Source organism: Peromyscus californicus, unplaced genomic scaffold (assembly GCF_007827085.1).
Source record: "Peromyscus californicus insignis strain IS unplaced genomic scaffold, ASM782708v3 Scaffold_6__1_contigs__length_162567912, whole genome shotgun sequence".
NCBI classification, from domain to species: Eukaryota; Metazoa; Chordata; class Mammalia; order Rodentia; family Cricetidae; genus Peromyscus; species Peromyscus californicus.
The window spans coordinates 20249356-20272790 of NW_026294584.1; the positions used below are offsets into that span (position 1 = coordinate 20249356).

Here is a 23435-nt window from a genome sequence, read left to right on the forward strand (position 1 = left end):
AGCTGTGCTCTGAAATGGAATCTGGGTTAGCATGGACGCTAACCAGAAGGAAACAGACTAGAAGCCTGTTGTGTTTCCAGGGTACTTGATTTCAAAAGCAACCGGAAGAGAGGCCAGCCAAAAATGTCCCGACTCTCACACTGACACCTCTCGAAAGCAGGCCATTAAATAGTCTTTCCAAGATCCCCTTCAGATTCTGCCTTGAAGCTACATTGACCGGGAAACATTTTGAGTTATGGAATTTTCATATTGCAGAAGACCTTGGAGAATAGATGATGGCTAGGATGGGGGACATTTCGGTTCCTCTGTGATGGGCTGGTCTCGTTACTAGGCACTTCAGAGCATTGAAGACATTCATTTTTCCATTTCATTAGTGGTCACACTCAATTACTGCAATCGGATATGATGGAGACAAGATTTCTATTTTCTAGCCTTGCACCTGCAGCCACATCTGGAACTAATGTGGACATTAGAACATCATAGCATGATTTTTAACTTTGAGCTGCAGGTAGGATATAGATGGAGCTTTGGGGAGAGGGAAGAACTGAATGTGTGAGGTGCAGATGAATTATTCACTAAACTTTATTCTGCACTTCTTCTTGAACACGGTGGTCTCCGGCTGTATGCCACTACCCATCTCTCTTCGCTCTTAGTTAGATATGGCCATGCAATTAGCTTTCAGCACTGGGAGGGAAGCGGAAGGGATGAATGTCGTATCTGGTCCTGAACTCTATTGCTCCTTCATATCTTTTCTCATTTTTCTGTTTCCATTTTGATTTTGATGGACCACAGATAGTGTGGCCTGGCTTCCACCATGCAGGAACATGAAGAAGACCAGGCCCTGCTAAAGTTAATCTGTCATGGACTCCCTGCTGACCTGCATGTGGGTGGCTCTAAGGTCCCCATCCAAAGCTCCTGTCTTCTGACTTCTAGTTGGGAGGGTAAAAGAAGAATGAAATCAAGTTGGGTGTGATGGCTCATGCTGGTAATTCCTGCACTAATGAGGCTGAAGTAGGAGGATCCGAGAGTTCAAGGCCAGCCTGCACTTACAGTGAAACTGTCTCAAAATTAAGACAAGAAAGGAAAAGAATTATTGTTCCCTCCATTGTCTCTCTATTGAGTGGTTACATGTTGGCTAAACATTTTTAAGTAGCTGTTTCTGCAAATATGCTTGCAAAACCCAGGGAGGGAAAGAGTTCCTGACCCCTCACCACCTCACTTCACCCTCCCCACTGCTCGCACTACCGTATTAGATTTGTTTGTTTCCTGTGAGTCCTGCCCTTATACCAAGCGCCCTCTTAAAATGTCCCTCCAGGCTTAGAGGCGTAGCTGAGACAGTAGAGTGTTTGCACAGGGTGACAGATTCCATTCCCGGCACTCACGGTGGTGGTAGTGCACACCTACAGCTGGACAATAGTGACAGGAGGATCGGAAGTTCAAGGTCATCCGTGACCACACAGAGAGTTCAAAATCAGGCTGGGCAACATGAGACCTTACCTCAAAATACAAGGAAGATCTCTTAAGACTTTCCCTCAGCAGCCCTTCTCAGTGTGGCTTCTCTCTCCTGTGGAGACTGACAAGGAGGGTCTCTGGAAATCAAGAAGAGCAGCTGGGAGCCAGAATGCTGGCTCAGCAGGTGAAGGAGCGTGCCACCACACCTGACAGCCTGGCTCAGCTTCAACGTGTGGGACCCACGTGGCAGAAGAGAACCAGCTCTAAGCTGTCCTCTGACAACTGCATAATAAATAAATCAATAAATATAAATGCACTTCTTAAAAAGACGCGGTTCCTGAGGACTCGTAAATAAAAGAAATAGATGTACATTTGTAGGCACTGAATTTTTATTCTATTTGTTACAGTAACAGATTCAACAGTAATTAATAAAGTTATAGTTTTCCAATTACTTTCATTTCATAAGATATCCAAATTTATTGGTATAAAATAATTTTTCAGTTTATCTGTCTCTCTAGTGCCCTTAACATATGCGTATTCTATTTTTCATTTCCGATATTATATATTTGAAATTTTTTTCTTGTTCATCTTAAGTGTGTATTATTGTTTGTTTTAGTTATTTTTAATCTTCTTAAGGAATAAACATATAGCTACTGCTGAATTTTTCCATAGCTACTGTTAAAATTTTCCATTCTATGTTGATTTTCTGTCTCACTAGTTGTACAAGCTATCATTAACAAGTTAATCCAGAACACAGCTTCTTAAAGGAATTAAGCTTTTGGGATGTGCAGTTCTCATGAGCAGGCAGAAAGGGCCAAGGTTTTCTGTGCTATATTCCGCACTCACTGGACATAGTGATGATAATTTTTCACCAACAACCAATCCCTTTCTTCTATTTTCTCAGTGCTAAGGCAACTTTCCTTTTAGGCTTCTGGAAGTGGAATGTAGAGGATAGTTTACATTTACTTTGACCTTAACTGGATATTCAGCTCTTTGGAGTCTTAGGTTTTAACTTACATTTCTTCTGTTTAGAAAACCTTAATAGCCAAATCTTAAGTAATCCAGAAGATGTGAGGGTCAGAGATTAAAAAAAAAAAAAGATTGAATCTTCTTGATAATTACGTTTTGTGTGTGCATGAAGATGTACATGCTTGTGTACACATGTGTGTGAAGGCCAGGAAACAATCTCTGGTGTTGCTCTGTAGGCATCATCCACATTTTATTTTCTTTTATTGTTTGAGACAGGGTTTCTCACTGACCTGAAGTACACCAAATAGGCTAGCTGCCAGCCGGCAAGCCCCAGTAAACCCATTCCCCCACTGTTGGGATTACAAGCACATACCACCACACCTAGCTTTTTTTATGTTGGTGTTGGGGATCAAATTCAGTTCCTCGTGTTTGTAAGGCAAACTCCATAACAACTAAGCTAACTCCCCATAACATATAGCTATGTTTTGAAACTTAAAATATGACGACTACCTGTAATATTCAGCTGGGCCTTCCTTCCTTGAAAGTTATAAAATCTTAATGTCTAAATCAGAAATGATTACAAAGGTTAAAAGAGTACCATTTTATTCTGGTACAAAACTTTTAACAAAGGAGTGTTCTTTAGAATGTAAAGAGGTCTCCTTAATTCCCCATCACCAGAAGAGATATTGTATTAGGGGGTGGTGGTAATCCACCACTAACAGAAGTTGCAAAAAGGAACATGGGTGCATTGATGTTCATCGATGATTTGACAAAAGTCATCATTGTGTGTGTTTTGTTGTTGTTGTTGTTGGGTTGTTTGTTTTTTTAACCAAGAAACAAATGTCTTTATTTATTGTCATCAAATTAAGTTTAGATTTGTCCTTAGGACATGCTGTTTGTCTATAATAATATTAATCATTTTAGATTTATTGGTACCAATCAGCTGGAGTGCTTATTAAATGTCTTTTGAGTTAACTAGTAGAGTGTTAGGGTCGGCAAGAAGTCCCATAAAAGACCACCACCAGTCATGTATGTAATTAGCAAGGGTGTTTATTACAAATTACCAACATGTTGGGATCTAACCATCTGACAAAGTGGCAAATGGTGACCCCAAGAGAAACTCACAGGCTCCTTCTAAGCAAGGTTAGGGAAATTCCAGAGGGGAGAGATTAGTCTGGGGACTGATTGGTGGGTTTAAACAAAAAGTTTATAGGATTGGTAGGTAGCTCTAGCAGTTAGGGACTTCCCAGCAGCAGGGTAAGGAAGACTATCTTTAGCTAGCAGAAGGCTGTGGGACATTGGCTGATTGGTTGCCTCTGAGTTGTGGTTTTCCCAAGAACTGCTTGCTCAGCTCCAGCCAGCTCCAGTAAACCAAAACTAAGGCCTGGTCTCTGGCCGGGCTACTAGGAGCCTGTCATGGCCCTTGTCTGACTCCCCTGCCCTCTCCTAGAGAAAACTGAAGATGGTTGTCCCAAGGCCCATCTTACACTCAGAGCCAAGATCAGTGATCCTCACAATGGAAGTATCAGTATAGTCTTATTTAAACAAGCACATTAGCATAGCTTGCACTAAGCCAGCTGACGAGACTCATCTATGTCAAATTTCCAGAATCCTATTTCCTTTATGGCCACATTTTAGGGTAAAATCAAGTCCAAGGCAGGCTTTGGGTTCTCAAGAGGAGAGTTATAGGTCTGGATACTTGATTTTAAGATGATGTCCCACACAAGAGAGAAAAGAGAATAAGAATTGTAAGTAGTTAAACATTGTCTTTTTTCACTAGTGTGGACTGCAGCAGACACAGAATATCACAGTTGTGGGAGGCAATTTTGCTAAACAGTTACCAAGAGACACAAACCTAAGTGAGCGGGAGACTTCAGTGGTCACAGCCTGTATATCCCACTATATACAGGATATTGGGAACACTCGACAAAGCAGTATGTATGGATTTCTGGTTGGCTCAACATTAACTTGACTCTTGATTTCATAGATATGAGTTTCTGTACTCCTTTTCTTTTCTCCATAAGAAAAGCCAAACACACTTCCCTGGTAGTTGCAAATAATTATAGTTCCATTTAGCATACAATTATAATTTTACTTTTGCCAAATATGAAAATTATGAAGATTTTTGAGAAAGACCTAGAGTTCACAATACAGAGCTTTGTGGAACACAGTGCCTATGAGCACTTTCTCACGGTACACAGAAGCCACTGTGCTGGCCTGAAGCACAGAGCCATCATTGGCATAGAGTGTGCTCACCCTGGGGTTATCGGACAAAGCATCCTGGATGCGTAGTACCTGTAAAGAGAAGACCAATCATCAGTGTCCAAGAAAAGCTGTCTACAGATATTTCCCTTCCCAAGAATTCTGGGTCAAGGGAATACTTTCAGAAACCAATAAGCTAAAAGTCTGAAGTGTATCTGAATTAAGTTTTCTCCTAACAAAGGTACTAGTGTCCCAACAACATCTCTGCACTAAAAGGGACTAGCTGTTAACATTAGTCAAATTCCTCTATAGAGACCTTCAGCGGTTTGATAATTTGGCATCCATAGAGAAGAAACTTGGGTCCCTTAAACACTTGTCTAACTCCAGCATTTGCAGTAATTCTCTGACTGTGAATGTGCCTTTGACTGAGCCCACAGCATGAGGACAGAATCCTGAACAAAATGACTCAAGGACACCCAGTCAGCTAGCCCAACCTGCTAGTCAAGACAGTGGCAGTCTTCACTGCTGAGGGACCTCATAACTGTGAAGCAGCTAAGAAACAGAAAGAAAGTGTAGGAGTTTGGAGGCACCCCTGCCTAGGGCTGTTGTTGATCCCCAGATTAGCACACCCAGCTTTGCTTATCAGTGAACACATAAGCTCTCAAGTTTCCAAGTAGCCTGGATGAAGTTCACTGGGCAGGGTGGGGGTGGGGGAGGGCAAAGATAGGAATCGAAGGAAAACAACCAACCATGAAGCAAAGGTTTGCTTTCCTGATCTCTGGCAATAGAACGAAGCTTCAGATGGTTTTTCATTTGTTTCCCTTCATTTTTGTTTTTCATTCCAAGCTCCAACAACTTTGTTTCGAGTTTGCTAGGTGGAAATAATGGAGCCTGGATCTCATGCAGAAAGCACAAGACTACTAAGAGGAGAAGGGTCCCTAACTGTGGATACATAAGGCTTATCTAGAACGAACAGGTGTTCATATGTGAAAATAGGGGCATGAGAAACAGATCCTCAACAAGTTTTCAATTATCTCACCGTGATATTTGCATCCTTTGTGCTGGCTAGTTTTATGTCAACTTGACACAAGCTAGAATTGTCTGGGAGGAGGAAGTCTCAACTGAGAAAATGCCTCCAGAAGATCAGACTGTAGGACATTTTCTGAATTACTGATTGAGGTCCCAGTTCACTGGGAGTGGTGCCATCCTTGGGCAGGTGGGCCTGGCTTCTATAAGAAAGCAGGCTGAGTGGGCACGTCGAGCAAGCCAGTAAGCAGCACCCTGCCATGGCCTCTTTATCAGCTTCTGCCTCCAGGTTCCTGCCCTGTTTGAGTTCCTGTCCTGACTGCCTTTGATGATGAACAGCGATATGGAAGTATAAGCCAAATAAACCCTTTCCTCTCCAAGTTGCTTTGGTCCTGGTGTTGCATCATAGCAATAGAGACCCTAACTAGGACACGCTTAAAGCAAACGCTGTGGCCAGGCTTTTGTAGGGAAGCTCTGTTTGTCTCTAGAAAGGCAGCAGGGTGTGTCTCTGAATAAGAACAGGTAATGATTCTTCTCATTCTAGGCTTAGTTTGCACTTCTGGGATTTTTATATATATATATATATATATATATATATATATATATATATATACACACACACACATATATATATATATATATATAAAATAATAGAATCTAGGGCACAGTCAGAATATGTTGACTAAGTCAATCTCAAAGTCCAAGGGATAGTTCTGTCTCCTTGAGAGCTTCCATGTTGTAGAAACACAGAAGTTGACTGCATGATTTTTATGCCCTAGGTGAACATTCTAGCTCTTATTTAAATTACCACAACATAGAATCTAGAATTTCTTCAGTATGTAGAATAACAGCTATATCTATCCAAAGGCACTTAATTGGGTTGTCTTAAATCTTTAAAAAAAATGGTTTAAAGGAGAAATCTATCACTTTCCAATCTGATGTATTTTTATTTACTTTATATAAATGTAAATGTGAAAAATTTAATAATGAAACTACATAAACATATGCCATGCTTTAGATTGCTCCATATAATAGGTATCAGTGATATAAAAAAGCTGGTGTGTAGATAGCAAGTGTGTAATTGAAAGCTTGTATTCACTACCTGCTTTCACTATGTAATTGTACATCAAAAGCTGATCTACTTTTCTGAAACTTATTAGTGAATTTTTATCTAATTTTTTTGAGAACCTCTTACATAAATACTGTATTCACATAATTTCTACCCTCACTCTCCCCAACCCAACTCTTCTCATATCCCTCTCAAATCTATGGCCTCTTCTTTAATTATGACTATTAAAGGCACACATACCTGTTGAGCCTGTTTAGTGCTGATGTTCATGTGTTTAGGGATGACCACTTGAGACTGCGACATTTTCCCATCTACACTGGCACGTCACCTACTGTTATCACTGAGTGGTTCTTATTTGTAATGTCTCCTAGACATTACTGGAAACTGCATCCATAAAATCTCAACAGTATGATTGCCTTAAAATAGTTCTTGATGCTCTGTCTGATCTGGGCAGTGGTGGCGCATGCCTTTAATCCCAGCACTTGGGAAGCAGAGGCAGGTGGATCTCTGTGAGTTCGAGGCCAGCCTGGGTTACAGAGTGAGTTCCAGGAAAGGCACCAAAGCTACACAGAGAAACCCTGTCTCAAAAAACCAAAAGAAGGCCGGGCGGTGGTGGCACACGCCTTTAATCCCAGCACTCGGGAGGCAGAGCCAGGTGGATCTCTGTGAGTTCGAGGCCAGCCTGGTCTACAGCGCGAGATCCAGGAAAGGCGCAAAGCTACACAGAGAAACCCTGTCTCGAAAAACCAAAAAAAAAAAAAAAAAAAAAAAAAAAAAAAAAAAAAAAAACCAAAAGAAAAAAAATCATGACTGATATGTTAAATTCAAATAAGAATAATTAAAAAGCAGCCATACTCTTCTGTGGAAATGACCTCTCCTGGGTCAATGAACAAGCTAAGATTTGAATCTCAGTTTCTCAACTTCCCAAACATGTCACACCTTTCTTTGAACCACACCTTCTATTCTCTTCTCTGTCTTCAACCCAGGACCTGCCCACAGCTTTTCACTGCAACCTTCACCCTCTAGGTAACTATGCCGTTTCTCCTACACAACTTACCGTCTATGTAACTTATACATTCCTTTCGTAAATGAACTTATATGTTCAGTTAGTGTCTGGCCTTCTGTCCCCTAAGAACAGGGGCCTTGGATGTATTTTTTTAATGTTTGTTTAAAGCTTTATTTTATTGTTTATTTTTTAGCGAGCATATGTGCTTGTGTGAGCAGATGAGTCTGCAAGTGCAGGCGCCCACAGGCCACATCACTTGTGGGGGTCAGAGGACAACTTTCAGCAGCTGGTTCTCTCCTTCCACGGTGGGACCAGGATCGAACTCAGGTCATCGGTCTTGCGTGGCAAGTGCTTTTTTACCATCTCACCAGCCAATGTGTGTTTTATTTTCTGATATAGCCCAAGCATTAGAACAATATCTGGCAAAATGTAGACATCAGCAAATAAATCTTTCCAAGTACATGTGAAAGAATTTGTAGTTGTAGTTACATTCAATTGAGTTTTAAAATTTATTATTATTATTAAACTCAATGTCATAGAAAATGCAGTGTCTTATGCAATTGGTTTTAATGCTATCGATAATTCAATGGTTTTTACTTTAGATGATATAATTTTAGATTTAAAAAACCTTTAAAAGAAAACACTCTTGAATACTAGCATATCTATTAGAAGCCAAGAACAAAAATTCATCTACTTCAGAGTCTCCAATCATTCAAACCCTTGGTGTGGGCTGTGTACTCAGTGGTATGAACAGAGATGGTTCTATGCACGTCTCTACTGCAACAGCTTCTCAGAGTTTACATTCTGTTGGAAACACAGTAGGGCCATCTATGTCAATATCAACTCTCATGCTCATCTTTCCTCATTACTCTCAATAGCAAAAAAAAAAAAAAAACCTTTGCCAAGTTACGACCGGCTGTCTGGCGGTGATATTACATTAGCCCCCAGTGGCTTAAAAAACTTAGAAACCCCATCTCTTTAAACTGCCAATATCTCTACTTTTTTTATATAAACATTTTGTTCAGTTCTGGAACATAAATGTGACCCACATAAATCCCCTCAACATCACCTCAGCATATTTCCAGTCTTGCAGACTTGCCTGTGAGCTCAGGTATCAGTACTTACTTCTGACCCTGGAGGGTCCTCAGGGTTGTAGGTCAATAGCTTCATGGGGTTAGGATGGCATCCTGCCAAAATATCTCCTGTGGCAGGGTCCACAGTCAAGTTATCCACTAAAGTGCCTAGTTGAATGACCTTAAACAAAGAGTAAGTAGTGAGGACATTATCTCAATGCTCTCTGTCCTCCCTCCCTCCTACCAGTTTTTCCTGGTACTGGACATTGGTATATTTAGGGGGCTTTATGATTGCACTCTAAAAGTGTAAATAGCCGTGGATCCATAAGAACATTTCATGGGTTAAATATGAGACTTATGTATGGGTCCCTATTGTGCGGGTTGGCTGGGGAACTCTTACCTTCACTTGAGTTAAATCCCAATTATCATGTTTTTTCATTATGTGAATGTTCTTAGCTATTACATCAGCTACATAGACATACCTGTAAGTAAGTAACACTTAGTGTTAGCAAGTAGTAATGAAATACGACACAGTCTTCTTTTTGGAGAACAAATACAAAAATTCAAGTTGGTTTGAAGTACTACTGTGATGTCTTTCTACAACACCATAAAAGTAGATAAAGGGGTGGTACTTTTAAAATTAGTGAAATGTTCAATAGGCTTTTAATGTGAAATGGGATCATGAAGTGAAAGGTAGTATTGCAGATGACATATAGACTCAGTCTCATTACTTAGGAGTTATAATTTTTTTCAATTGAATGAGGTAAGAACATCCTTCCAGGACAAAAGAGTCTGTACTTCCAAACTTAGAGCTTGAAATAACTGTGGGGTGGCCACGAAGCTCAGTCACACTGTTTCAAAACAGGAAGAATGTCTAGAGGCATTTTCTTTTTTGTTGTCTGTTTTGTTTTGTTTTGTTTTGTTTTGAGAAAGGGTCCCACTATGTAGCTTTGGCTTCCTGGAACTCACTATGCAGACCAGGCTGGCCTCAAAATCACAGATATCCTCCTGCCTCTGCCTCCCAAGTTTTGGCATTAAAGGCATGCACCACTACATCCAGCCTAAAGGCATTTCTATTCATGATCTCAAATCTAAATGTTGTTATTCATAGTATATCTCTGCTTTAAAAGTCTTTAAATTTTAACTATTTGCCCAGGACGTTCTCTGGTAAAATTTCACGTAGCAAGCTTTCTTGTCTGAATATCTTTGGATCACCAGTCCCCTAATAATGACATGGAGACTTAGTATTGATTATGAAAACTTGGTCTTAGCTTAGGCTGGTTTCCAACTAGCTCTTATAACTTAATTAACCCATATTTTTAAATCCACATTCTGCCGCATGGTTCTGTTACCTCTCCTCAGTATGGCACGTCTGACTATCTCTGAGTCTGCTGGTGAAATCCGCCCCTAGATTCCTCCTCCTCTCCCCCTCCCTCCCTTCCTCTCTCTCTGGGGGAATTCCACCTATCTTCTCCTGCCTAGCTATTGGCCATTCAGCTCTTTATTAAACCATTCGGAAGGTGTCTTGAGAAAGTTGTATCTTTACAGTGTACAAAAAGATTATCCCACAATATTTTTGTGCTTCTTAAAAGCAGTCATGGAATTATCCTAAGTCTGCCAGTTGTACCATTACATGAACAAGGCAGGCTTCTCTCTCTACTAAGAGCTTTTAGTCAATATGGCCTTATATTATGTGGTTATAAGGGCTTGTAAGGGGCAAAGATATTGCATATTCGTCCTGCTTTTAGAAAGAATGTTGGAAAAGAATGTATTTATTTATGTAAGAATTTAGAACAAAGAACATATTTTTGAGTCTCTCTTTTTCTGGAGGGGACTTGAAATTCAAGAGAACAAATAGTTTTTAGGATCACATATTTCTTACGAACTCTGGGTGCACCTGAGCCCTCCTCCTACATACTGACTGCTTGCACCTCAGGGAGCTCTTGAAGGAGCTCTTCAGTGTCGAGGACAAAGGGCAGAACCATTCTGAAAGCACATACTTCTGGTCTAGTGAGACTGTGATTCCATTGGCAGAACTAAATCCTTGGGCCACTACTTTGACCTCTCTTGGGCTGTAGAAAAGAACATAAGTCCAGTGAAAGTCCATGATCATCTCCAGAAGTACCAAGAAGTAGCTGGTGAAGTAGTGGTCTCTTGTAGCATAGAACTGCTCTGGCCCAAGAACCACAATGTCATTCACACTAGAAAAAAAAAAGGAGGGGGAGAAACTCATAAGATATTTGAATGTCTTGATTATTGACACAGCCACTAAGATTCATCTAGATCACCATGATCACCAGTTTTTTTTTTTTTTTGTTTTGTTTTGTTTTTTTGGTTTTTCGAGACAGGGTTTCTCTGTGTAGCTTTGCGCCTTTCCTGGAACTCGCTTTGGAGACCAGGCTGGCCTCGAACTCACAGAGATCCGCCTGGCTCTGCCTCCCGAGTGCTGGGATTAAAGGCGTGCGCCACCACCGCCCGGCATCCAGTTTTAAATGATAGACTCGAATTAAGATGAATTAACTAATTAACTAATTCCATAAAACATTCTGATTTTTACTTTCACATGTTTTATTTGGGCTATTTATTATTTTAAGTAAAAAATGAATATGTATACTAACAAACTCTAGATTTGTGGATGTTAATGATGGTTTTCTGTGACAGATATATCATCTTTGGTTTTCCTCTAGAATTAGACTTAATTCTTAAAGTTAAGTCTGTCATGTGACTTGTTTTAACCAAAAAAGAAAGGATATGTATATGGCTTCTTTTGTTTGTGTGTATTTGTGTGCAGATGCACATGTATGATGTGTGTCTGGAGAAGGCAGACCAGAGGTTAACTTCGTGTATAGTTCCTCAAGTCCCGTCTACCTCAATTATTGAGGTTTCTTGTTTGTCTGGAACTCCCCAAATAGGCTAGGCTGGTTGACCAGTAAGCCCCGAGGATCGACCTGTCTCTGCTTCCCCAACACTGGGATTATAAGCACATGCTACCATGTCCAGCTATTTTTTTTACATGAGTTCTGAGAATCAAACTCCAGTCCTTATGCTTACAAGATAAGCATTTTACTGACTGAGCCATCTTCCCAGGCCCCACGTGTGGCTTTTTAATGAAAGACTTGGAGAATCAATGAGTAATCCATTGTTTTTTCATGGGAACAAGCAATTTTTCTGAGGGTGTACTATTGTGGTCCTCCTAAGACCCTAAGTGAGGACGATATGACACTAGGTCCTGATCAACACATGGAGCTTGAGTGAGGAAATAGAAGAAAACCACACAGCTTTGACCCACAGGCATTCCTTCCTGTCATTATAGCTTAACCAAGTCTATCTTGACATTTATGTTTTCTCTAAACAGGTAGGATAATGGGTGATACTCTTTCTTTTGTTCTTTCTTGTTGTTGTTGTTTTGTTTCTCATTTTTGGGTTTCTCAGGGTAACAGCCTTGGCTATCCTCAAACTCACTCTATAGACCAGGCTGGCCTTGAACTCAGAGATCTACCTGTTGCTGCCTCCTGAGCATTGGCATTAAAGGCATGTGCCACACCCAGCCTTTTTGTTCTTTATTTTAAGAAAGTAATTAGTGTTATAATACAACCAATGAGTCACAAACATGTGTGTATTTTGGGAAAGAAAAAATGTGACTTGAAAATTAAAAAGAAAGATGAAAGGTATTTTACATTTAGTTGTGTGTGTGTGTGTGTGTGTGTGTGTGTGTGTGTGTGTGTGTGCACATCCGAGAGCTCTATAGCACATCTGCTACAGTGCATGTGCAGAGGTCAAAGGGCAGTTTGCTGGAGTCCATCCTCTCCTTCCACCATGCACAGCCAGAGATCAACCTCACGTTGTCAGGCTTCCTGGCAAGCACTTTACATGCCATCTTTACACCTGAAGAATTTTTGTTTTGTTTTAAAGAAATAAAATTTTAGAGAAGGGAAATTTGGATGAGAAAAGGAAATATTTTGTAATTTTCATGCAGTGTCCCTTGTCACTGGCCTATTCATCCTTCCTGACTCATCCTAAGTGCTCCTTCTTCCAAAAGATCTCTAGTGATGTCATAACATTAAAGGCTTGCCTGGTGCCCTGCATTAAATTCCCTTAGTTTCCTTTTGTGACACTCTATTTTGCCCTTTGTACTTGCTGCTCAATGTGTGTGTCACGGTCCCTCTCAAGCTCCAACTTAGAACCTCACAGCCCCATCTGCCTCTTTCCACTGCCAAGTAGGAGCAAATTCAACCTGTTCTGGGGAGACGGAGTCTGACAGATTTTCCACAGGTGCCACTTCGCAGCGCCTTACCCTGTACCTTGGCCTCTTGTCTCCCACTACAGACTTGTTGCTGTCAAAACACAGGATACCACCCAGTTTGACTTGTTCACACACAAGTGGGCAGGGTAAGGGTGAGAAGGCCCCCGGGTCACCTTTGACTGAGAGGAGAGGAGGTTTCAGGATAAACTCTTCTCTCTTTCTTATCTGGGTCAGATCATTGTGAAATGAGGCTTGTGTTGCCTCTTCAGGGTAACCCCATGATTTTGAGCTGTGTCTTAACTGCACCTTGTAATGACTGACTTGACAAGGCATTTTCACAGCTTCCCCGTGTAAGTGTTTTCTGGATCGGTCATAACAAGCTACCGTCAACTGTATGGATTAAAACAGCAAAAGTTATTATAACACAGTTTACAGAGTAAGAGTATGGAATCAAGCAGTTAGCCCAGTCATGTTAGCAGAGCCAGGTTCCCAAGTTTCTGTGGAAAGACCTGGTTTTTGACTTCTAGATCGAGGTAGCATTCACTGACTTGGAGATCTCTCACTCCAGTGTTGGTATGGTATCCATCATTGGGTGCCGGTCTTCTGTATCCCTCTGCCTTCTTACTGGATTAAGAATACAGGCCGGGCGGTGGTGGCGCACGCCTTTAATCCCAGCACTCGGGAGGCAGAGCCAGGCGGATCTCTGTGAGTTCGAGGCCAGCCTGGACTACCAAGTGAGTTCCAGGAAAGGCGCAAAGCTACACAGAGAAACCCTGTCTCGAAAAACCAAAAAAAAAAAAAAGAATACATCGTTCGTTATAGTACAAAGTAAAGCTTCATCTTCAATTACCTCTGCAGGAATTTTTCTAAGTAAGGTCAGATTCTGAGGTATGTGTGGTAGGGATTTAAACATATATTTTTATGTAAAATTTTAGAAAAGTGAATGCTGGATGACTTGGGAAATATTTTACAGTTTTGTGGGACCTAATTCAACTCATCACATTTCCCTTTCTTTACTTCAGGCTGATCTGACTTAAATTTTCTAGGACTGAACATCCTCATAATGTTTTCTCATAAGGTGTGTTTTCTAGGATTCCTCCTGTGAGGTTAGTTGAGCCTCATAATCCACCACTGAGGTAAGTCCAGTCAATGAGAAAAATCCTCATTTTACTGTGAAATTGAGGCACAAATTAAGTGACTTTTCCCATTCCCCAGAAATTCTGTGAGGTTCTGATCCACTGTGACTCAGAACCTGGTGATATGCTCACTTCATAATAGAAAAATCCTTTACTGTTTAAGACCTGAAATTGACTATCCACTAAAAATTTTAATTTTCTAAATCCAGTAAGAATGATGTTGATCATTGCAAATTAAGAACTCAGTTTGTAACTCTGATGGACCCAGGCTTAACCTGCTGATCGCAAATTGACTCAGGCAACCTACCTGGCCCACAACTTCTATGAGACTCAGTTTCCTCTTGTTTGTTACTAAATGCTATGTGAAAATTTAGTTAAAGTATTTTGACATAGCACTTGGTACATAGTCAACATTTAATAAAGGTAATTTTTATAAGTGCCCACAGGTTGATTTGTTTGATTTTTTTTTATCAAATTCTTCTTTTAAAAAATTGGGTACAAAGAAATAAACCATCTGGAGGTGGGTTCTAATACCCAGTGGGTAAGGCTTGGAGAACACAACCTACCTGGACAACTGGGAGAGGGAGTAGGCGTTTAAAGAAAGCACAGTATTGAGTTGCTGTAGCAAAGAGGTTGAAATTAGAGCTGGGAATCTAATTGAGCACCTTTATAGGATTAAAGAGCTCTCAAGAAGTTGCAAAATATAGAGATATTCAATACCGAACACAGCAGTTTCTACTGAGGTCCCACCCAGGGAAGCTCTGGAAAGCTTCAGAGGAAAGCATGGCTGTAAAACCAAAGTTACGAGAATGCCTGCTGCGGAACCCAAGCTAACGATGCGCACAGCAGCGGTGCGGAGTGAATAGAAGCCCACAAGGCTTTAATTCCATACCTCTTGAGAAGTTCGTGTTTTATAGTTTTCAGGTGGATGAGAGAACGTTGCTGTTCTTCAAATTTAAATATCTCCACAGTGGAATCCATGTGAGGATGATTCACCACATAAAGATACACAGTGTTGTCTAAATGGGGATGGGTGGGTATAATTTCAAAGGAAGATGTAATTTCCAAGAAGTTTACTTTTCTTACAACCATTATTAGACTTCTTTAAAACCCTGATCATCTCCCAAGGCTTTGGTTTAGTCTTAAGATAGGGTCTTGCTATGCTACACAGACTTATCTTGAACTTCTAGGCTCCAGATCTGAGTGGTTGGGACTATATAGACATGTACTACCGTGCAAGGGTTTCCTTTAGGTGTTTTGCACGTCCATCAGATGGGTCATTAACACCAATGCTAGATTCTTCTGTTTTTGAAGAATTGAAACTCAAATGGGGGTGGGGTAACCCAGTGATTTTAACTAACACCAAGACACAGAGCAAAACATGGGTGTTTCTGCAATGGTCTTCTCAGCCTCACCAGCACACCCTCTCAGAGGAGAAGATACAGAATTGTAACAGGAGGTAAACACCTATAGTTTCCCTTTCAGTGACTGAAAGCAAGCTAATCTCTACTGAGGAAGTTTGGGGTGTGTCACAAATGTCCACATATCAACAGAAGTTCAAGAAATCTCTGGGCATGTGAATGCTTTAAAATAAATAATAGTTGTTTCCCAGTTACACAATGAACTTCTAACTCTAGTCAAACACCTGAGGTTGAGCAACAACTTAGTGAACTCAGTGGACACGTAAAGTAAATATGCCAAAGGAAACAAACCAGCTAATTCTGGGAATTATCAGGCTCAAAAATATCCCTACCTTCCTGTTTTCACTCTGGAATGTTAACTGCTGTGAGATGGAAATCAATGACCTTTCCTGACTTATCAGAAGGGGTAGGTCTGAGTTTTTGAGAGGCTGGTCCCATACTCTCACTGTGGAACCTGTTCTGTATTTGTTTCTAGTCACTTCCTTCATGTAGATACCAAACATGTAATGGAGCAAGTCTGAGTCATGACATGCGACATTTGCACTCAGGGCCCCTGAACACATTGAGCTGTTTGAAGCAAATTATGGGGAGCTATTCCCCACACAGGCAAATCTCTCCTTTGGTCTGGCCTTGTTGTGTTACAGGACCCAGCCTTTGGCAACAGGACATGGGTTGGATTTCAGGCCCTAAACAAACAGACATTTTGTGGGATGCAGTATGGCAACCATTCATTCTGCCCTGGTTTTCCCATTCTTATGCTTCTCCTGGATCTTCCTTCCATGGAAGAGAGAGACGCTTTGTGAAGATAATTTTGTTCTACCTCCTTGTTCTATCCTGACAATTCCCTGTGTAATGTTTTGGTCTGGTGAAGTAGTCCCTTAATTAAGGAAGGGGACTAAATGAATAAAATGGGCTGTCAATCATAATACATCGAAATTTTGGAAGCCTACATATGTGGCTGGAAGTTAATCCAAAAAATGATCCCATCTTAGAATGCCAGTTGCTAATAACCCTAACTCTAACATCCTATGCAGTTAAATAGTGTAGGTTAATCTGACCACTTCATTACATCAACTCTCATGGAATGCATCAGCCAGCACAGTGTCAGGCAAAGAAGGTTTGGTTTGGGGGGACTAAGTACATGGTGGTTCCCTAGTTTTACCCCATAAAAGGCACAGATAAGTGAAACCACCTGGCTTCTAACTCTAAAGCAGCCATTTGCTAAGCCAAGTCAGCTCTGCCTTGCACTTCTCTCCACTCCAGCTTCTCCATCTTATTAAATGGAGTATTTATAAGCTGCCCTGTCCCACAATATTGATATTCACATGCTCACTGAACAACTGTTTGCTCAGTTCCTACTCTGTCTCAGTCACTGTTCTTGACTCTCAGATTCCAGTAAGGAACATGTTACATACATTTGTATGGTGAATACACCTAGAGATGAAAAGAGGAGAAATAACTAGTAAGTAAAGTAGAAACAAAGAATGCTGGAGGAGGGAGACACCCTCATTATACAATGGTACCCATGTGCTCAATAGACTCGCACCTATATTCAATTCAAATTAGTCTGGAATTATGGGTTACGAACAAGCGAAATGTATCAGAGATTGTTATTTTGAGAGTGAATAATAATATGATTTGTTTCTGGGGTAGTTTCTCGAGATATGAGTCATGTGTCATTAAATTCAGTCTTGCAAAATGTAAAATTTAGTGGGTTTTGGTATATTCTTATGCAGTAATGACCACTACCTAATTCCAGAATATTTGCATCAGCCCCTGAAGAAATCCCTCATTGTCAAGTTGTTTCTCTTCATTTCCCCCTCTTCCTAGCCTCTGCTGACTACTGGTCTACATTTTGTCTGTATAATTTCGCCTACTGGATGTTTCATGTGGATGGAATCATACAATTAGTGCCCTTTAGTGACTGAATTCTTCCACATAGCATAGCATTTCCAAGGTGCATCTGTCTAGCATGCACCCCCAGCTCATTCTTCCTGTTGCCAAATGATGCTCTTCTGTACAAATTATGTTGCTTATTTATCAGGAAATGGGCATGTGGATACTAGGAGAAATGCTGCTGTGAGCATTTGTGTAGGAATATATGTGTGGAAATGTTTCCAGTTCTGTTGATCACACACCACAAAGTGAAGCTGCCATGTCACACAGTAACACCATACTTGAAACTGACAGACTATTTCCCAAGGTGCTGCACCATTTCACAATTCACCAGCAAAGGGGCCCAATTTCTCAACATCTTTGCTTGTCTTGTGTGTGTGTGTGTGTGTGTGTGTGTGTGTGTGTGTGTGTGTGTGCGCACGCTCATGCATGTGTATGTCTGCATGTATATATGTGAGCTACACGCACATGAGTGGATATGGAGGCTAGAGCAGAACACTGGGTGTCTTCCTCTGTTGCTCTCTACCTTATTGCCTTGAGACAGGGTCTCTGGCTGAACTGGAATCTCATTATTTTGGCTACTATGGTTGGTTGGTGGACTCTGAGGACCCACCTATCTCCTCTGTCAGTATTGGAGTTTCAGGAATAAATAGCCATACTTGGCTTTTTAGGTAGATGCTGAGGATTCAAACTAGGGTGTCTATGCTTGAAGAACAAGTGTTGTGACCCACTGACCCAGGTACCCAGCCTCTTGTCTCTTTTATTATTGTCATCCTTGTGGATATGAAGACATGACTTATTTTGACTTGATTCACATTTCTCAAGTAGCTAAAAATGTCAAATATCTCTTAATATCTTAATGGGCATTTGTATATTTTCATAAGATAAATGTCTATTCAGATACCTGTCCATGTTTAAATGGGGTTATTTGTTTTTTGGGTATTAAGTTGTGTGCTGAATAGTTTTATGTCAACTTGCCATAAGTTAGAGTCATTGGAAATGAATGAATCTCAGTTGAGAAAATACCTCCATAAGTTCTGGCTGCACAGCATTTTCTTAATTAGTAATTTATGAGGGAGAGCCCAGCTCATTGTGAGTAGTACCAAACATGGGCTGGCGGTCCTAGGTTCTATAAGAAAGCAGACTGATCAAGTTATGATGAATAAGCCAGTAGGCAGTACTCCTCCATGGCCTCTGCATCAGCTCCTGCCTCCAGGTTCCTGTCCTGTCTGAGTTCTTTCTCTGACTGTCTTTAGTGATGATGTGGAAGTGTAAAACAAGGAAATCCTTTCCTTCCCAGCTTGCCTTGGTCATGGTGTCTCCTCACAGTAATAGAATAGTAAACAAGACAAGCTGTAAGACTATGTATAGGTAAGACACATATGTGTGTGTGTGTGTGTGTGTGTGTGTGTGTGTGTGTGTGTGTGTGTGTGTGTGTGTACAGTCTGGGTACAAGCTCTTAACCAGAAATTATTATTATTATTATGATGATGATGATGATGCAGATATTATCTGTCATTCTTTGGGCATTTTTACTTTCTTGACAGTATTTTTAGGTAAAAAATTCATGGTTTCAATTTCCACGATTCAAATTTATTTTTTCCCTTATGCTATGATTTTGAGTGTTACATTATTATTTTCAAAAGACTTTTGGTTTATATGTTTGATTTCTCTGAAAAGTATTCAAACAGGTTCTGGAAGTCCAATAAGAAGAAGAGTACTTTCCTCCCACCCCTCCTATCCATTCTTCTTTAGAACAAGGTTTTAAAGGGTTTTTTTTGTGAACATTAACAAATTTGCAAAGATTGCACACATTTCTTTGGCAGAATAGCCCCTGTCCTCTCCCCTTAATGAGGACGCTGAGAGGTAGTGGATCTATGAATCCCTTTCCCCCATTTCCCTTAGTCTCAGTCATTAGGGTTTTACCTTTGTCAATGAAGGTGCTGATCCCATGAGGATTCAGTGAGTCCTTGTCGAAGCCATCACTGATTTCCAGTGCTTGTGCCTTTGGGTTTGGCTCATTCAGATCCATCAGGAAAATGCTTCCCGGTTTGTCTGGTGCAAAGTTTGGCATGCCTGGATATTTCAATCCCTTTAGAAAAGAGAGTCAGTCTACACACATATGCTTATTTAAATAGCATTTTCATAGGGAAGCCAAAATCTCAAAGCCAAACAAAAATGTTCCAGGTTCTGCATTTCATTTTGATTTGGGGGATTTTTCACTCTGCAGCTATAACCATTATCTGATCTGGGGAAGGGTGTCAGCAATGCCTTTCCAACCTTAACTGCGAATACAGGAAGAGTCATGTTTGAGATACGAAAGCATTTTTAATTTAGAAAGAGTTGAGCCACAGATTACAATGCCAAGGACCAAGCCATGTTACTTTCTCAGAGTCCTTTGGTCTGCCTAGGTCTTGGGGTGCTTGTCTATAAAATGAAACAACTGAAACTTACAATGGTTAAGATCTTTCCAATCTTGATGTCTGATATTTTCCTTTCCCAAAGCATAGATAAGGGGTGTGTGGTTTAAATCTATTGTTCTTTTTCTTCCATTACTTATATTATGTAGTCATAAACAGCCTCAGTCACAATTCAGTACAGGGTGCTAGCATCATATAGATTTATAATTTATTTTATTCTTATAGGAGTGTCTGAAAATTCTAATTTGAATCCTTATTCCAATGAGCATAAAAAGTTCATTCTAGTACTTTTGGCAGTGACCCTTTCTACCAACAGGGCTAACTATTTATCAATCAACAACAGACCCCCACAAGGTATTGAACCTTTAACATACCCTAGTTCCTTGTGTCAGACTTTGGGGTTGGTTTATCTTACACCAAGTACTAAACAGTTATTTCATGCTCCTATCTCTCTACCCCATCTCTCTGATTTAACTCAAAATAGACCAGCTTCTTTCTTCCCCCTCAACCGCTAATCTAAATACTCTCCTCTCGACTCTATTGTCTCTCCTTGTTTCTCTTTCTGCTCTTACCCTTGCAAACACAAATACTTACTGATCCTTCTGTTGCCCCCTTAATGCAGGGTGGTCAGTAATCTCTGAGCATCCCCGTCCAGATCACTTTTCAAGTGTTTTGAAAAGATTCAATCATTCTTATTTTTTATATATGCATGCTTGAGTACATGCATGCATGCCTGTGTTCCACATATGGGCCCGATGTCCTTGGTGGTCAAAAGAGAGTGTGGGATACCATGAAACTAAAGTTTTTAGATGGATGTGAGCTGCCATGCTGGAGTAAAAGCATTAAGTGATCTTAACTGTTGAGTCATCTCTCCATCCTCCTTCAAGTTTTTCTTAAAATCCCCCTCATCATCCAAGGCTTGTACCTCAGTGTTGTTGGAAAGAGGTTTCTGAAGCCATCAGAGCAGTGGTAGCCATTCTTGAACTTCCCTTCTTTGCCATACCCAGAAGGAGAGATGAGCAGGGCCTTACTCTCAGATTCTGTTTCTGGGTCAGATTCAGTCTCCACCACGTAAAGAGGCTCTCTAAGGAAGCTGCACCACTTGCTTTTTCAATGGATCTCTCTCTGCACTTTCTTTGCTGGTCAAGTTCTTAAGAAGGTGAATGCCTTCAGCCAGAAATGGGACATCTACATCACAGCATCAAGCCAGTCAACATTCTAGCAGGGAGCATGGAAGAGCTCATGAGGAGCTATTGACACTTGGTGTCTGCTAGGAAAGGAAAAGTCAATTTTCTTTAAGACTATGGCCCCTGATAGGTCAACCAAGCTCCAGTGGATGACCCCATACCAATGAGTATATGGAATCAACGTTCTACCTCTTGTATTCTGTCAAGCACATTTCTCCGGGTTGTGCAACAGTCTCAAAGTGTCTTCCTTGACAACCCTTCTCCTCTCTGTAGCTACAACCCTGGGGCCCTGGACACTGCTTCCTTCCTTCATGACAACAAGTTAGAAGTAGAGTTCTGAGATAGAACTTCTGTCTATTTCTGCCTCCTGGATTTGTCTTCCTTCTATCCTCATAATTCCTTCCTCCCCTGTGCTCCCTCCTTATAGCTTTTATTCATAAAGTTTCAGTTACTTCATGTCTCCCAGTGATTCCCACATATGCATGCTTCCCCACAGCTTGTCCCTGGTGCTGTGGCTTACCTTTCCCACTCTCTCCTCACGTCAGCTTCAAATCAACTTGTTAGAAACCAAAGTCAAATGTCATCACTCCAGATCCTCCCTCTCATGGATATCCATTCTCAGTTAAGAATGTCACTATTCCATCACACCATAAAATTTGATCCTCAGTCCCCTTCTCTACAGCTAATCTGTCATTAAGTTCTTTGGCTCAGAGACTGGCAATACCAAAGGAGGAAATGTTAGGGGCATCTAGCCATGTGCCTGCCATTCATTGTACAGCCCCCTTCTGCTGCAGCATAAACATATGAAAGGGTAAGTGTGTGTCTCAAGGCAGCACATCTCTACAAGTGCCTTGGTATCATGGATACAGATGAGGACATTGTCATCCAAATGAAGAGACTAGAAGTCCTAAATATGGAAAAGATATGACAGGAGCAAGAGCAAGGCACTGCAAATGAGCTTAGCTTGGAATAAGAGTGCTAAGGAAATTCTTCTGGGAGCAGGTTTAGGTTTCTGTCTATGACATTCTATGGGGTTGGAATTGGTAGCAACAATCCTACACTATGCTACTAACAGCACACAATTCCATTCCCACCACTCATCACTGGAAATATTGACAGTCACCTTGAGGTGTAGGCTTCTGATTTTCCCCAATGTATTGCAGGTATGTGAGGACATTCATTGCAACCTCCCACGGTCCTCATTCATCCTCAGACCTCATATGTTCAGTATTATGCTGGATACCTTGGGTGTTAATGAACACATCTAAGTCCCAGATTGAAGAAACTTAAAGTAACACGATGTCACAACAAGAACGTATCAGGATAGGGTGGTACATATGATAGCCCATCCACATCCAACAACAGAACCAGGGAAGGCTTGCTGAGGAAACTGTGTACCTTCACAGGAAGGCTTCACTGAGAAATAGAAGTTAACTGGCAAATGAGAGGATGAGAGTAATCCTGTAGGCAAGAAGCATGCCAAGTCTTCAGGCTAGGGGAAAAATATCTTCCTTGTCATTTTAGAAAGGCTAAGAATATGTATTTGCCTAGAATCACTCTCTGGATACGCAGCTTCTGAACATTGTCAAAAGAGGCAAGAAGGTCATAGGAGAGACCAAGGAGAACAAGATGTTGAATACAGGAAGATGAGAAACAGAGCAAAGAGCATAAATCCCAAGCATTGAGTGGGAGTTGCTGGTTTACAGAGAGATCAAAAGAGAAAAGGCATGTTGACATCTCTCATGCACTGTTTGGTATGAGAATGCTTTCTTTCTGTTTAGTAATAACTCTGAAGCTCTGCTGCTGGGGGAAGCAGACGGTAGGAACAACAAACACTTCCTAACAGCAAAGACATCGCCTAACTATATGGAGTAATCACTTTTGCAGGTCTGTTTGGCGTAGCCCTGAAAATCAAACTTGACAATAGAAAATTGCGGTCAAAGAAAAAAAAAAGGCCTTTCCAGACACTTTTGTTTTATCTTTGAGTTTGGAGGAAAAGTGAAGGAAGAGAATCCTGCCTCCCACCATTTGAAATTTATGGAGCCCTTCTCTGTACTAGTTTCTGCACACTTAAGAATCTGGAAATTCAGGTTGTGGTTGCTAGAGGATGCCTTGCTTTGAGCCAAAAGTATTTAGACTTAAAATTCATGCAAGTTAGTGGTTTGGAAAAAGTAGAATATTTCCACATGTAATTCTAGCAACAGAAATTAATTCACACAAAAAGTATGGTAAGTTCACATTTTCAAAATCTTGGACCCAACCTGTGGACTTAACCAGGCAGTGGAGTTCATGACTGACATGCACACATCCCTGGTTTCAGTCTTTAACAAACCCT

General features: G+C 40.9%; 1 protein-coding gene across 2 annotated transcripts in view; it reads right to left on the reverse strand.

Moving 5' to 3' along the window:
* Positions 1-3453: 3453 nt before the first annotated feature.
* The window catches only part of Pon3 (paraoxonase 3), a 30455-nt gene continuing 10473 nt past the window's right edge, over positions 3454-23435 (reverse strand). For both annotated transcript variants that reach the window (XM_052721328.1, XM_052721329.1), the window contains 6 exons: positions 19420-19585; positions 15069-15195; positions 10798-10998; positions 9198-9279; positions 8850-8978; positions 3454-4716 (listed from right to left, as the gene is read on the reverse strand). In XM_052721328.1, coding sequence (XP_052577288.1) covers positions 4558-4716; positions 8850-8978; positions 9198-9279; positions 10798-10998; positions 15069-15195; positions 19420-19585 — 864 coding nt within the window. In that variant the 3' untranslated portion in view covers positions 3454-4557. The remainder of the gene's footprint in view (positions 4717-8849; positions 8979-9197; positions 9280-10797; positions 10999-15068; positions 15196-19419; positions 19586-23435) is intronic.